General features: G+C 39.4%; 1 protein-coding gene across 1 annotated transcript; it reads right to left on the bottom strand.

Moving 5' to 3' along the window:
* Positions 1–309: 309 nt before the first annotated feature.
* LOC112143398 (14-3-3 protein beta/alpha-1) lies at positions 310–7,232 on the bottom strand. Its single transcript, XM_036210007.1, has 6 exons — positions 7,085–7,232; positions 6,565–6,967; positions 2,958–3,081; positions 1,988–2,151; positions 1,817–1,912; positions 310–764 (listed from the first exon to the last, which is right to left on the bottom strand). Exons 2-6 carry the CDS (start codon positions 6,856–6,858, stop codon positions 693–695), a joined length of 750 nt encoding a protein of 249 aa, XP_036065900.1. The 5' UTR covers positions 6,859–6,967; positions 7,085–7,232; the 3' UTR covers positions 310–692.
* Between the last annotated feature and the right edge of the window lie 4,312 nt (positions 7,233–11,544).

Below are 11,544 nucleotides of genomic sequence, written 5' to 3'. Positions count from 1 at the left end.
TGAGGTGTTTTTTTTCTATGGGCATGCTCCGGGCAAGAGGTCATGGTGCAAACTCAAACAACACCGAAGGGTGAAAAAGGTGAAACACAAGCATGTTGTATAGATTTTTCTCTTTTTTTTCCACTGTCAACTCCTGTAGACTACACAAGGAGCCTATTGGTACTCTTCAAAGAAAGTGAGGATTCGACAAAAAGGACTGGGCTGTGTTTGCAGATTCGTTGCCAACGTGAATGGTACACCAACTTTCCCTGCAGTAGGACGTTTACATTTGATTGAATTTTAATCTCGGTTGCTTTCACAGTACCACACTTTTTTTTTGTTTTGTTTAGAGACAGACACTCTAAAAAGGATTACAAGGGAAACTTTGTATTTCTTATAATAGGACACAAATCATAATGGAAAACTAAAATTTCCAGTTTCTCTTCTTCCTAAAGTGGACTCTTGTCGGGGTATCAATAATTTCTCTAAAGCTCAAATAGAAAGGGAGTAAATAAACAAATAACTGAAGGAAAGAAGGGATGGAGGGCTCTTTTCTCCAATCTGAGGTGTAAATTGAATCATTTTGTTAATGTGGGATTACCTGTCAGAATGTTTGAGTGGATCATTAAGGAATGAATAATATGTAAAAAGTTTTTTTTGTGGTTTTTTCTGTTGTTTTTGGAGATAATCCCAATAAGAAGGGCCATCATGCTTTAGTTTTCGGTATCGCCAGCCTCTCCGTCTCCAGCGTCGCCCTCTTCGGTCGCGTTGTCCGATGTCCATAACTGAGGAGGAAAAAGATGCAACTTAATCTAAAAACATGTATTTGTGTAGTGATATGACAGTTTTTTCATGTTTACAAAGTTATCTGTAGAGAAACCAAGATGATATCTCCAACTTTGTTCAAACAGATTCAATTTTGAGTTTACAAATTTAGACCCAATTGTTTAGAAATACATTAATAATCTACATGTATTTTGAAGATGATTCATATTAATTTGATATGGTTCACATACTGTAAAATCTATTAGTGAAATAATGAGATTGTTAATACCATACAGTGAGTGTTACATGGATTCTTAAATGGAGAAGCTCCAACAATTGTTCTGCCTCTCCTGAAGGGCGTTTCAGTTTGCCCACTAGGTGGCGATCTCACTGTAGTATTACACCTTATTCCAGAAGAAAGAAAGTATGACCAAAAACTGTTTTAGACCACAAATGGTTAAATATTTCCTTAAAAAGTGTTTAGAAAATTCATGCCTGTGAGTTTATAAAGATGTTCATTTAGTCAAAAATGTTAGCAGTGTTGGCATTAGCCGTCCTATGGGAAATTCCATTATACGTTAGCATCAAGCTAGCAGACTTTAGCTTTATGCGTTAGATCTCTACTTTTATGGATCGATTATTGATTGCTCCATCAAGCTTAGATCGATTCAGATTGATTAGTTGATTTTATCAGCCCAGCTCCATCAGCAAAGTGCTTTGAAATGTTTCAATGATTTGTGTATTTTTCCTCATAAACTTCAACTTCATATTTATGCTCAAACACAACCAAATAAAAGATATCAAATAAAAATATTTGTCATGTCCAAATTAGGCGGCTAATTTGAAGTATGTGTTTCAAGTGTGATCACCCCACTGCATTCTGGGTAGGGTCATCTTAATTTGAAGGACTCTTCAAAAATCCAGCCAACAAATACGCCTTTATATCACTTTCAATGAAGGCTGAAACAGGTGTGCACTTCACGCCATTATTTTTGAAGAATCTTTCCATGTTGGGTGCCAGCAGCTGGTCGTGTCTTCCCTCTGATGTCGCCACGAGGAGCGGACAACTTACTGTGAGGTTGTCTCTGAGGAGCTGCATGATGAGGGTGCTGTCTTTATAGGACTCCTCATGTAGCTGGTCGAGCTCTGCGATGGCGTCGTCGAACGCCTGGAAGTAGGAGTGAAAAACCGCCGGTTACGGCCAGATCACAACTGAAAGGCTGTTAGAAGAGGGTTAGCAGACCTTTTTGGCCAGTTCACAGGCTTTATCTGGAGAGTTGAGGATCTCATAGTAGAAGACGGAGAAGTTAAGGGCCAAGCCCAGGCGGATGGGATGCGTCGGGTCCATCTCAGTGGTGCTGATGTCAAATGCAGACTGGTATGCTTGCTGGGAGCTCTCAATGGTCTCTGAAGACACAAAATATGATTCAAATAAATGGTAAAGTTGCCAATTGATATGGAAATCGATTTAAAGCCTGAAATGTGTTAATTCCCACTCTGATCACCTTTTGATCCATTTTAAAAGCTTTCATAGTGGTATTTCATTTATAATTATACTGTTTTTAGCCAAAATTGGAAAAAAAAAAAAACTGTTGTTTTCTAGGACATAGTTCTGCAAAGCGAGAGAAGCCCATTAGAAATTTGCCTCCAAGTTGTGGGTTTCTGAGAGCTCAGAGCAGGAAGCGTGTGTCCCGCCCAGAACATTTTCTATGTCAGAAATGCAATCTTTTCCCAACTGCATGGTTTTGCCTTTTTTTGCCAATTTGAATAAAGACATACTCAAAAATGCAATTTCAGGCTTCATTTTCTGAATACATGTCCTCCACCATCAAAAAATGCTACAAGAACATGTTAAAAAACAACTTTCTTCTATGCAGGCTTTTAAATTGTATGCTTTACATAATTCATCTCATCACCAAAGCATTAGTGAGGATTTTTTCTGCAACAATTATAGACTATTTCCAAGCTACTTTTTGTTAATATCAAATGCACTCCTGCTCAAAACAATATAGAAAAATCTTGCTCCATTTTTTCTCTTTTGGGTCTCTCTTAATGTCAAATTTGTAACTTCAATATTTTATATTTGTTGGCATTTAAAGACATTATCTTAGCCTTTAGAAAATAAATTCTGAGGTTATTGAAACCCAATTCAATTTCTATAGAAACAATAATGCAAAACAGTGAATTGACAAACAATGCTGTGGCATACGAACTTGATTTGTTGTCTCCAGAAGCGACTTCAGCGAGGTATCTGTAGTAGTCCCCCTTCATCTTTAGATAGAAGACTTTGCTCTCTGGATTTGTGGAATTCTCAATCAAATAATTGTCCAGCAGTTTCTGTGGAAACACACAAAAGATCAATGTTCACAGATGCACAAATCCTGAGCAGTAATTTGGCTAATTGCCAAGCCCCGCCCATGTAGTGATTTCCTCCATACAGCGAAACGCCTCAAATAATTGATTGTTACAAAACAAAAGCACAAATAGGCCAGTAGTGCCACCAAAGAGCCCAGATCTGATGAGGAGATGGAACACTCAATTCATGACTCAAGAAAGGGTTGGAAGAATGTCTTCTTTAGTCTTCATGGTGGTTATGAGAGTATATCTATGATATCAACTGAATATTTTAACATTTTCTAATAGAAACACTGATCTAAAATGACTGGTATGTCAGAAATGACACTCAACTTTCTCCCAAAAAGACACAATATACACACAGAGCTTCTCAAGTGAGGGTTTTGTCTCACGCCGCTGTTGAACCATTTATAAACTTTGCTTTGAAATCAGCCAACGATTGTTAAAAACTACTTGAAGATGATAGATTTGCTAATAGTTGCAGAAATGTTTTGTGTTGGGGATAAAAATACAGCCCTTAAAGCACAGCATTCCTCAACCCGTCAGCAGAAATGTGTGGCTTCAGTCTCACTGTAGGCTCTCAATGATCTTTTGTTTTGAGAGAAAAAAAAAAGAGAAGAAGGGCTAACAGTCTTTTCAGGCAAGTGAAAGTCAGGAAGTCCAGACAACTGGTAGTTTGTGCTAAGTCGATCACACTCCGGGTTACGCAATCCCTTTAACTTATGACACGGGCAAATGACCGCCTTTGTTTTGTAGCGCCATCTTGTTTCAGAGTTAAAATTAGCAGCTACGTTGTAGCAAAAGAGAAAGATTTAGGTTCAAACAGCACAGATAACACTGGCACTGCAACTTCATCTCCACTGCTATGTTCCTTTATAGTAGCTGTTGCCATAGCAACACTTGATAGGCACTGGTTCACATTAAAACATTCAATCCCACCAATTATAACTAGCTACTACAAGCTAGTTTGTGTTCCTGCAGAACCTTCATTTAGCCATTTTAGTTTTGAAATATTTAAAGAATAAAATCACAATCTTTTTTATAGGTCCAGATCATTATTAAAAATAACCGTTGAGTCATCAATTAATGCATCTGGTTAAATAAAGGCTTAAAACTGAATTATGTTAGTATCTGCACGAGCCCTATCTATAGAATCTCTACATAGGCTTGACACAGAATCAGAAGACAGGCTTTAGTTTGCTCCAAATTGTCTCTAACAGGGACAGGCCTCTGGTGTGTCTGCAACCATCTTCTGCCCCAGATTACTCTCTGCAAGCAGCACTCTACCTGTCAGTGCGGCGCTGGGTCGACTGCCATTGTGGCAACGTTTTCAGATTTGAACTGGTTTTCTGTCTAGTCAGTCAACGGTTGGACAAAACTCAAAAATTCAAGTTGTCATTTGTTCCCTTGTGTAATATTGTACGTTCAACAAAATATAACATAATTACAGGAGAATTTGGCTTAATTTAGATTATTTAATCATCTTTATTAGTGTGGCCTTGGGACAGGGTACACCTGATTGAACCAGAGGCCAATGTGATGCCTTCTAAAGTAACTAAAGAACTTTCAAACCAGAAAATGCTGAATTTGTAGGAATGTTGGAGAATTGTTCACATTTGATTTTTTTTTTTTAAATTACTCCTTATCTTCTTCAAAAGCTTGCATCACTTTATTATGTTTCACTTCGGTCTACTAAGTTGTCTCCTAGCATTTGCACTGTAGTAGACCACACTAGGAATGCCTTGCAAAGAAACAAAAACTTTTTTTTTTCTTTTTGCAAAAATGCTCACATTTTTTGCTGGGTTGACTGACACGTTTTCCATCTTTGAGGTTTCATATCTGCCTGAGAAACAATTACGACAAAAAACAAACCCTAACGTAGCTTTTCCTCCAAACACAATAAAACTATTAACATCGTCTTGGCAATTAAAGAAAATACAATTTTTTTCTAAATATGACTTCCTGTAGTTGCAATCGAGGCCAAGTCAGGCAGGTCTTTAGGCAGACATGCTAGGAAGATTACAGGGGATAATCTGTGTCAGTGAAACTGTGACTTATGCACAAGTTAAACGCTTTAGAGAGCAGATTAAACATTTCACTTACAATAAAAATGTCTGGAAACATGTCCACTCTAATTTCCTGTTGATCCAACAAGTGTAAAAACTCATTTGTTTAAATTTAATGTGAGAAAAATAGATTCTAGTCACATAATTGCACCACATGAATTTCAAAACCTTAAGAATTTAAATGCTTAGGATTCAGTCGAGATGTACTTCTTAAAAACACATTTATTGAAACGCCTACTACATGGTATGAACATAGCAGCGAGTGGAGTGCCCTAAAGCAAAAGCAACAGTTACATCAGTGCAGTGACATCACATTTTCCTGCACAGGGCAATGGTTATTGCATCAAGCTAAATCAGCTCACTGTATTCTTCTCTCCTCCCTCGTGTACCCTCCACAGCAGCACGGCAATCAGATACCAACTTCCTGTTAAGAATACCAATGCCGCAACAATTAGCCGCTAAGTAATAATGTATATTTCATGATTCCCTTTCAATTCTGCTCAGCTAGCACTTTTAAGATTCTGATCGCTGCCAAAAAACTGGAACCTTGAAAGCATATATGCATCTTTGCTGCACCCAGATTATATAAAAAAAGGCTTTTTTGTTCATTGCAGTTTCTCTGCCTTTCAGTGCACATAGCCAGCATGTCAGACTGAGGTGGGCGTGTTTAAGCATAGAAAAAAAAAAAGAAAAAAAAAACCTCACTCAACACATACTGGCAATGCTGAGACTAGAACTACCTTCAATTCCTAATTGGGTTAAACAGATTGTCCTGCTTTGCAACGCATTCTAAAAGAAACAGGCTCAGCTAAATGATCCGTCTTGAACTCGAGCTTAAGTCATGATGGAAACGCTAATGTGTGTAAAAGCATAAAGTGAAAGTAATGCAGGAATCCAAAGAAAAGAGCCCTAAGAACGCTTTCAATTCCGCTGGTTTCAATAAGTAGCTCTGCGGGAGGGTGTCATTTCTGATGAGCAGTATATAATGGGCTATAGGGAGAGTACAGTCACGCATGTACTGTCTTTGCACTTGGGTAACCACATCCACTTCTGTCAGCCTCACCAGGCTGAATAGACACTAAGCACACATCTACTGCGTGTGTGAGTAACCAGTTAATTCTCAACCCATTCAGACACACCTTGATGATGTGGGACTATGACCTCCTGTCAGCTCACACCGCAAAAAAAAAAAAAGTTCCAAGCCCATTGTTCTAGTTCTTTATTCCCAAAAGGCAGGAACTGAGGGAGGACTACATAATACTCCCTTGTCTTCCCAAGAAGAGAATACTCATACAGCAGAAGAAACAAAAATGTCACTTAAAATCATTTCCTGGATGACTAATGCACCAAAAAATGAAATATTCAAATAAATCCTTCACACATGCAGCATATTTCTTACCAAAACACAGTTGCAGATCTCCTCCAGCTCTTTCTCCACCTTCTCTCGGTACTCCTTGACCATCTGCTGCTTCTTTTCGCTCCCCTCGGTCTTCATACCGATACTGGACAACACCCTCCATGCGGATCGCCTCGCTCCGACCACATTTTTGTAGGCGACGGAGAGCAGGTTCCTTTCCTCGTTTGACAGCTCGCCTCCCTTCTCTGTAACCTCCTTCATACAATCTGCCATGTCGTCGTAGCGTTCAGCCTGCTCGGCCAGCTTGGCCTTCTGAATAAGATCCGCTCTATCCATAGTTTATTAATTTAAGGGGGGCACTGAGGAGAAATGAATCCGGGTGGTGTGTCAGCAGCGGTTAGACTCGAGGATGGGCGGAGGATCACCGAGGTTTTATCACCAGAAGCTGCGAAATGAAGTAAAAATGAAATTAATAGTATCCGGTTCATGCATAAAAAATACCCTCGTGCGGGTGAATTATGGGGAAACGCGTAAAAACACGTTATTGTCGAGAACAATTCACCTTTACAAGAAGACGAGACGTTCGAACAATACGTTCATAAAACGCCACATCAAAGATAATATCTACGGAGGCTTAGAGGGAGTTCGGCATCAGATCCGCTCTCCACCCCACTCTTCAAGGCAACCCGCCACAAAGCAGTCTGGTGCTGCTCACTAGCAAGTTAGCAAAAACTAGCTGACGTTAGCCGCATCGACCACTCCTTTCAATATAAAATGTCATGTTAGCGGGCTTCATACAAATCACTGATAAGGCCAAAGCCGTCTAAGTTGAGCACTAATCCAGTAGCCACACATTTAAAGAAAAAACGATAAGATACTCGTAGTTTATGACTTACTGGTGTCCGAAATCGCTCCAGAAATTAATCCGATTTGAGAGATTGTTCAGAAAGGCAGAGAACGGTAGTAGAACCCGAAATCCAGCTGAACGTGTTAAAATAGGAGGGGATTCATATCTGCGAGGGCTATCCAATCATAGGCTCCGGTCCGCTTTGATTGACAGGACAGATTTGCGGCGTTGGCCAATAGGCTTTTTAAGCGCGGTGACAGAAGGCGGGCCGTCTCCGATAGTTTGGATGACCGAAACGCTGCAGAGACCGGGGCCACGGGGTTTCCTCCAATTACAGCAAGGGACGTTGACGTAACCGCATTGCCATGGTGATTTTCATCCAATCAGTTCGCCGCGTTCACACGCTGAAGCCATAGTGGAGAATTTTACTGATTTATAATAACGACATTTCATTATCAATAATGTCTAACTACACACTTTAGTATAGATAGATAGATAGATAGATAGATAGATAGATAGATAGATAGATAGATAGATAGATAGATAGATAGATAGATAGATAGATAGATGCTTTTTTTCAATTAACATATTTGTATGCTGCTACTGCAAATAGGTATTTGAACAGCTGAGAACGGTTGTTTTTCACCAGGTTTGCACACTGCTGGAGGGATTTTCGGCCCACTCCCCCACACAGATCTTATCTAGATCAGTCAGGTTTCTGAGAAACAGAGTTTGAGCTCTTTCTAAAAATATTCTATTGAGTTTAGGTCTAGAGACTGCCTAGGCGAATCCAGAACCTTGATAGCTTCTTACGGAGCCACTCCTTGGTCATCCTGGCTGTGTGTTTCAGGTAATTAACATGCTGGAAGACCCAAGTTGCCGCCCAAAATCTCACAATACATTACCCCAGTCCTCCTCTTCTAAATACAGTTCAGTCGTCCTGTCCCATGTACAGAAAAACACTCCATACCACGATGCTACCACCCCCATGCATCACAGTAGGAATGGTGTTCTTTGGATGGTACTCATGATTCCCTCTTCCTCCTGGTGGAATTAAGATCTAAAAGCTCTACTTTGGTCTCATCTCACAACATGACTTTCTCCCATGATTCCTCTGGATCATCCAAATGGTCATTGGCAAGCTCAAGATGGCTCTGGACATGTGCTGGTTTAGGCAGGAGAATCATACAGTATTACTAAAAGTAACCATGCCTCTTTTTAGGTCATTGACCAGCTCCTCCCTGTAGTTCTTGGCTGATTCCTCACCTTTCTTAGGATCATTAAGACCCCACGAGGTGAGATCTTGCATGGAGCCCCAGTCTGAGGGAGACTGACCATCGTGTCTAGTTTAATCCATTTTCTAATAATTGCTCATACAGTGGATCTTTTTTTAATTGCCTCAATACCCTTTCCAGACTTGTGGAGGTCTACAATTTTGTCTCTGGTGTCTTTGGACAGCTACTGACTGAACGGGGTGGATAGGTGTCTTAATGTAGCTAACAACCTCAAACAGGTACTAAAAAAATAAAGATAAGTGGAGGTGAACTACTTGAAGGTGGACTAACAAAGCTTTGAGGGTCAGAATTCTAGCTGTTAGACAGGTGTTCAAATTGATATTTGCAGCAGTAAATAATAATAATTAAAAAAATCAGATGATATCATTTCCAGATTTTTTCAGATTATGTCTCCCACAGTGGACATACACTTAAGATGAAAACGCCAGTTGTCCATCTATTAGAGGGAGAACTTGCAAAATCACAGGGTGTTCAAATACTTATTTGCCTCATTGTACTTCTGAATATATTATATTTGGCTTAGTTAAAATTTTCCAGGTAATTGAACAATAGGAGCTGTCATTTCCCATTGTTTATGTACATATTTCACTATCAGTGTACGCATGTTTAAAAAAAGTCTTTGCCTTTTAACTTTTCATATTTGTGTTTATGTAAAATAAGTATAATTTTTAAAGAGATTAAAATATTTTAAAAATTAAAATGTCTCTTAACGTTATCTTTATATATAAAATAAATACATTTTTTAAATTGTTTCCATTGTTGAGGATATCATAAAAATAGTTTGTGTGGACATAAATGCAAGATAATATAGACAATTTTTAGCTTAGTAAACAAACTTAAAACAAAAACTCTGAAAGAAACTACCAAAACCTAATAAAGTTAAACCAAACACAGGCTCTCACAAAATATCCAAACAAAAAAACAGAACTTTAGAGATAAAATCTGAGACCTATTGTTAAGTGATGGGAGGAGAACTTTGTGCTTTAGCAGTTTAGAGAAGTGAGTAAAACAGTAAAATGAACTGGACAACAGAGAGAAAAAGTGAAGCTGCACTTTATGCTATTTCCTTTTCTTTGAGCTGATTATGCTGACAGGGAGATGGTAAACTCTTAGCCGCAGTTGGGAGTTGATTACAGGTTCTAATGTTGAAAGGGACAGAACAGTTTCTCATCCTGTGCGGGTCAGAACCACCCTAAGCTCCTTCAGGAAGTGAAGTCCGAGTCAGACCCAATAAAATCTGAACATTCAGAAGAACGACGTGGCTTCTGAGTCAGCGACAAATACCAGACGTTTTATTCCTGATTTTGATCAGATTTTAAAATTTATTGTTTTAGCTGTAATGAACTAGATTATAGTTTATTAGTTTTTCAATGTGTCAAATAAAGAAAATAGTGTAGATTCAGCACAGCAGCAAATAAAAAATCATAAATCTTCTAGAGATGAAAGCTGCTGTGATTGAAATTTGCTGAAGCAGTCCAGTAATGCGGAGGAAGGAAAAGGTGTTACACAACAAGTGGGCTTCCAATACTCCAACCTCGGGTGTTACAGTAGCAGCAGCTCAGCCAAATGAAACAGTCATGAGAGTGGGCAGCAGTGCTCCTCTTTCTCTCCAAGCTGCCATCTGTCTCCATTTCATCCTCTTGACCTTCTTGTGCTGCTCAAAAAGGTGGAGGAACACCATGGAGGAACATTTTCTCCACCTGTTTCCTCAGGTTGTTGTTATTTTTTGTTGTTTGTGCAGCGTGTGTGTTTTTAAGGAAAATAGTAGAGAGAGGGATCTCAGGTTCCTGTGTCAACTTGTAGGCATGAGGCAGCAAAGGAATGCAGTCCAGAAAGGGAGTAAGGTAAAAAAGTGAGCGCACGCTTCCTTACAGGGGTGCCATGGTGAGTGCATGAGCCTCCTGAGGGGAGAGGCGTCGGCGTACTGCTGGTAGGAGAGTGTTTTCTAGTGCAAGCAGTGAGCTAGGAGAATAAGAGCGTGTTAGTATTTCATCACAGAAATCTGGTTCAGGAGAACAGTTTCAAACACCAATAAGTTGGTGATTTGTTGTTAAAAAAAAAAGGGAACTCGGACTAAACAAGAAGTTGTTAAAAATGTAGAACAATTGTTTATATTTATTTAAAACAGTGTTGGGGTAAGTTTAATTTGAAAGTTTTGGTAGCTACATCCTCCTTTGGTTTTCTCAGTCAGGGTTGGAGCCTGTGTCATCAAACCAGAAGGAAGAATTTGTTTGAGACAAAAGGAACTGTCATGTGATTTCAGTGAAAAATGTGACGACTGCCAGCATGTTGGCTGTTTTAACCGTGAGTAGTTCATGAGTCATACAGGGCGTGACTTCAACCGCTGATCAGCAGACCAATGGGCACCGCCTCTATCCGTGCTCCAACACGCCCGCCGGGAGAAGCCCTGCTGCTGGATAAGTCAAGAACATTCAACATTTCAGAGAATTTTCTTTAGTTTTGTCGTCAATGGAAGAACATTTTAGGGCGAACACATGAACGTGAGATAATATGATAAATACCTACTTTATTTTACTTGATTCTTCATTTTTTTTTTGTTGAAATGTGAATAAAATGACATGTACAGTAAGCGTTTTTCATCCAAAAGTCAGTTTGCTTTCACTGTATGGAGCAGAACAGAAAGCTCTTGTGGATAGAAGATGGTTTTAACACAAACTTATTTCTCAAGTTCATATTTGCCACAGTTGCGAGATACAAAGGATCTTTTAAACTCATTTATCCACACACACATTCCTTTCACTGAGTGTCAGCATGTGGCACCTTGAGTCTCATCATCCCTCCTTCACCTCCTCCCTCTTCCCATTCTTCCAACAGTGGGCCTTGTCTTTTCTGGGTTGCCGCTGCATGCCTAAGGGGCTC

The sequence above is a fragment of the Oryzias melastigma genome, linkage group LG22, assembly GCF_002922805.2.
Source record: "Oryzias melastigma strain HK-1 linkage group LG22, ASM292280v2, whole genome shotgun sequence".
Lineage (NCBI taxonomy): Eukaryota > Metazoa > Chordata > Actinopteri > Beloniformes > Adrianichthyidae > Oryzias > Oryzias melastigma.
This window is presented reverse-complemented; position numbering and strand designations above follow the sequence as displayed.

Bases quoted from the DNA above. Each gene is read 5' to 3' on its own strand.
- LOC112143398 (XM_036210007.1), bottom strand. From the start codon at position 6,858: ATGGATAGAGCGGATCTTATTCAGAAGGCCAAGCTGGCCGAGCAGGCT. The intron at 2,152-2,957 runs GTTCGTATGCCA...TTGTGTCTTCAG, and splicing joins TTCTGGAGACAACAAATCAA to AGACCATTGAGAGCTCCCAG. The intron at 765-1,816 runs GTAAGTTGTCCG...TTTCCTCCTCAG, and splicing joins TCCTCAGAGACAACCTCACA to TTATGGACATCGGACAACGC.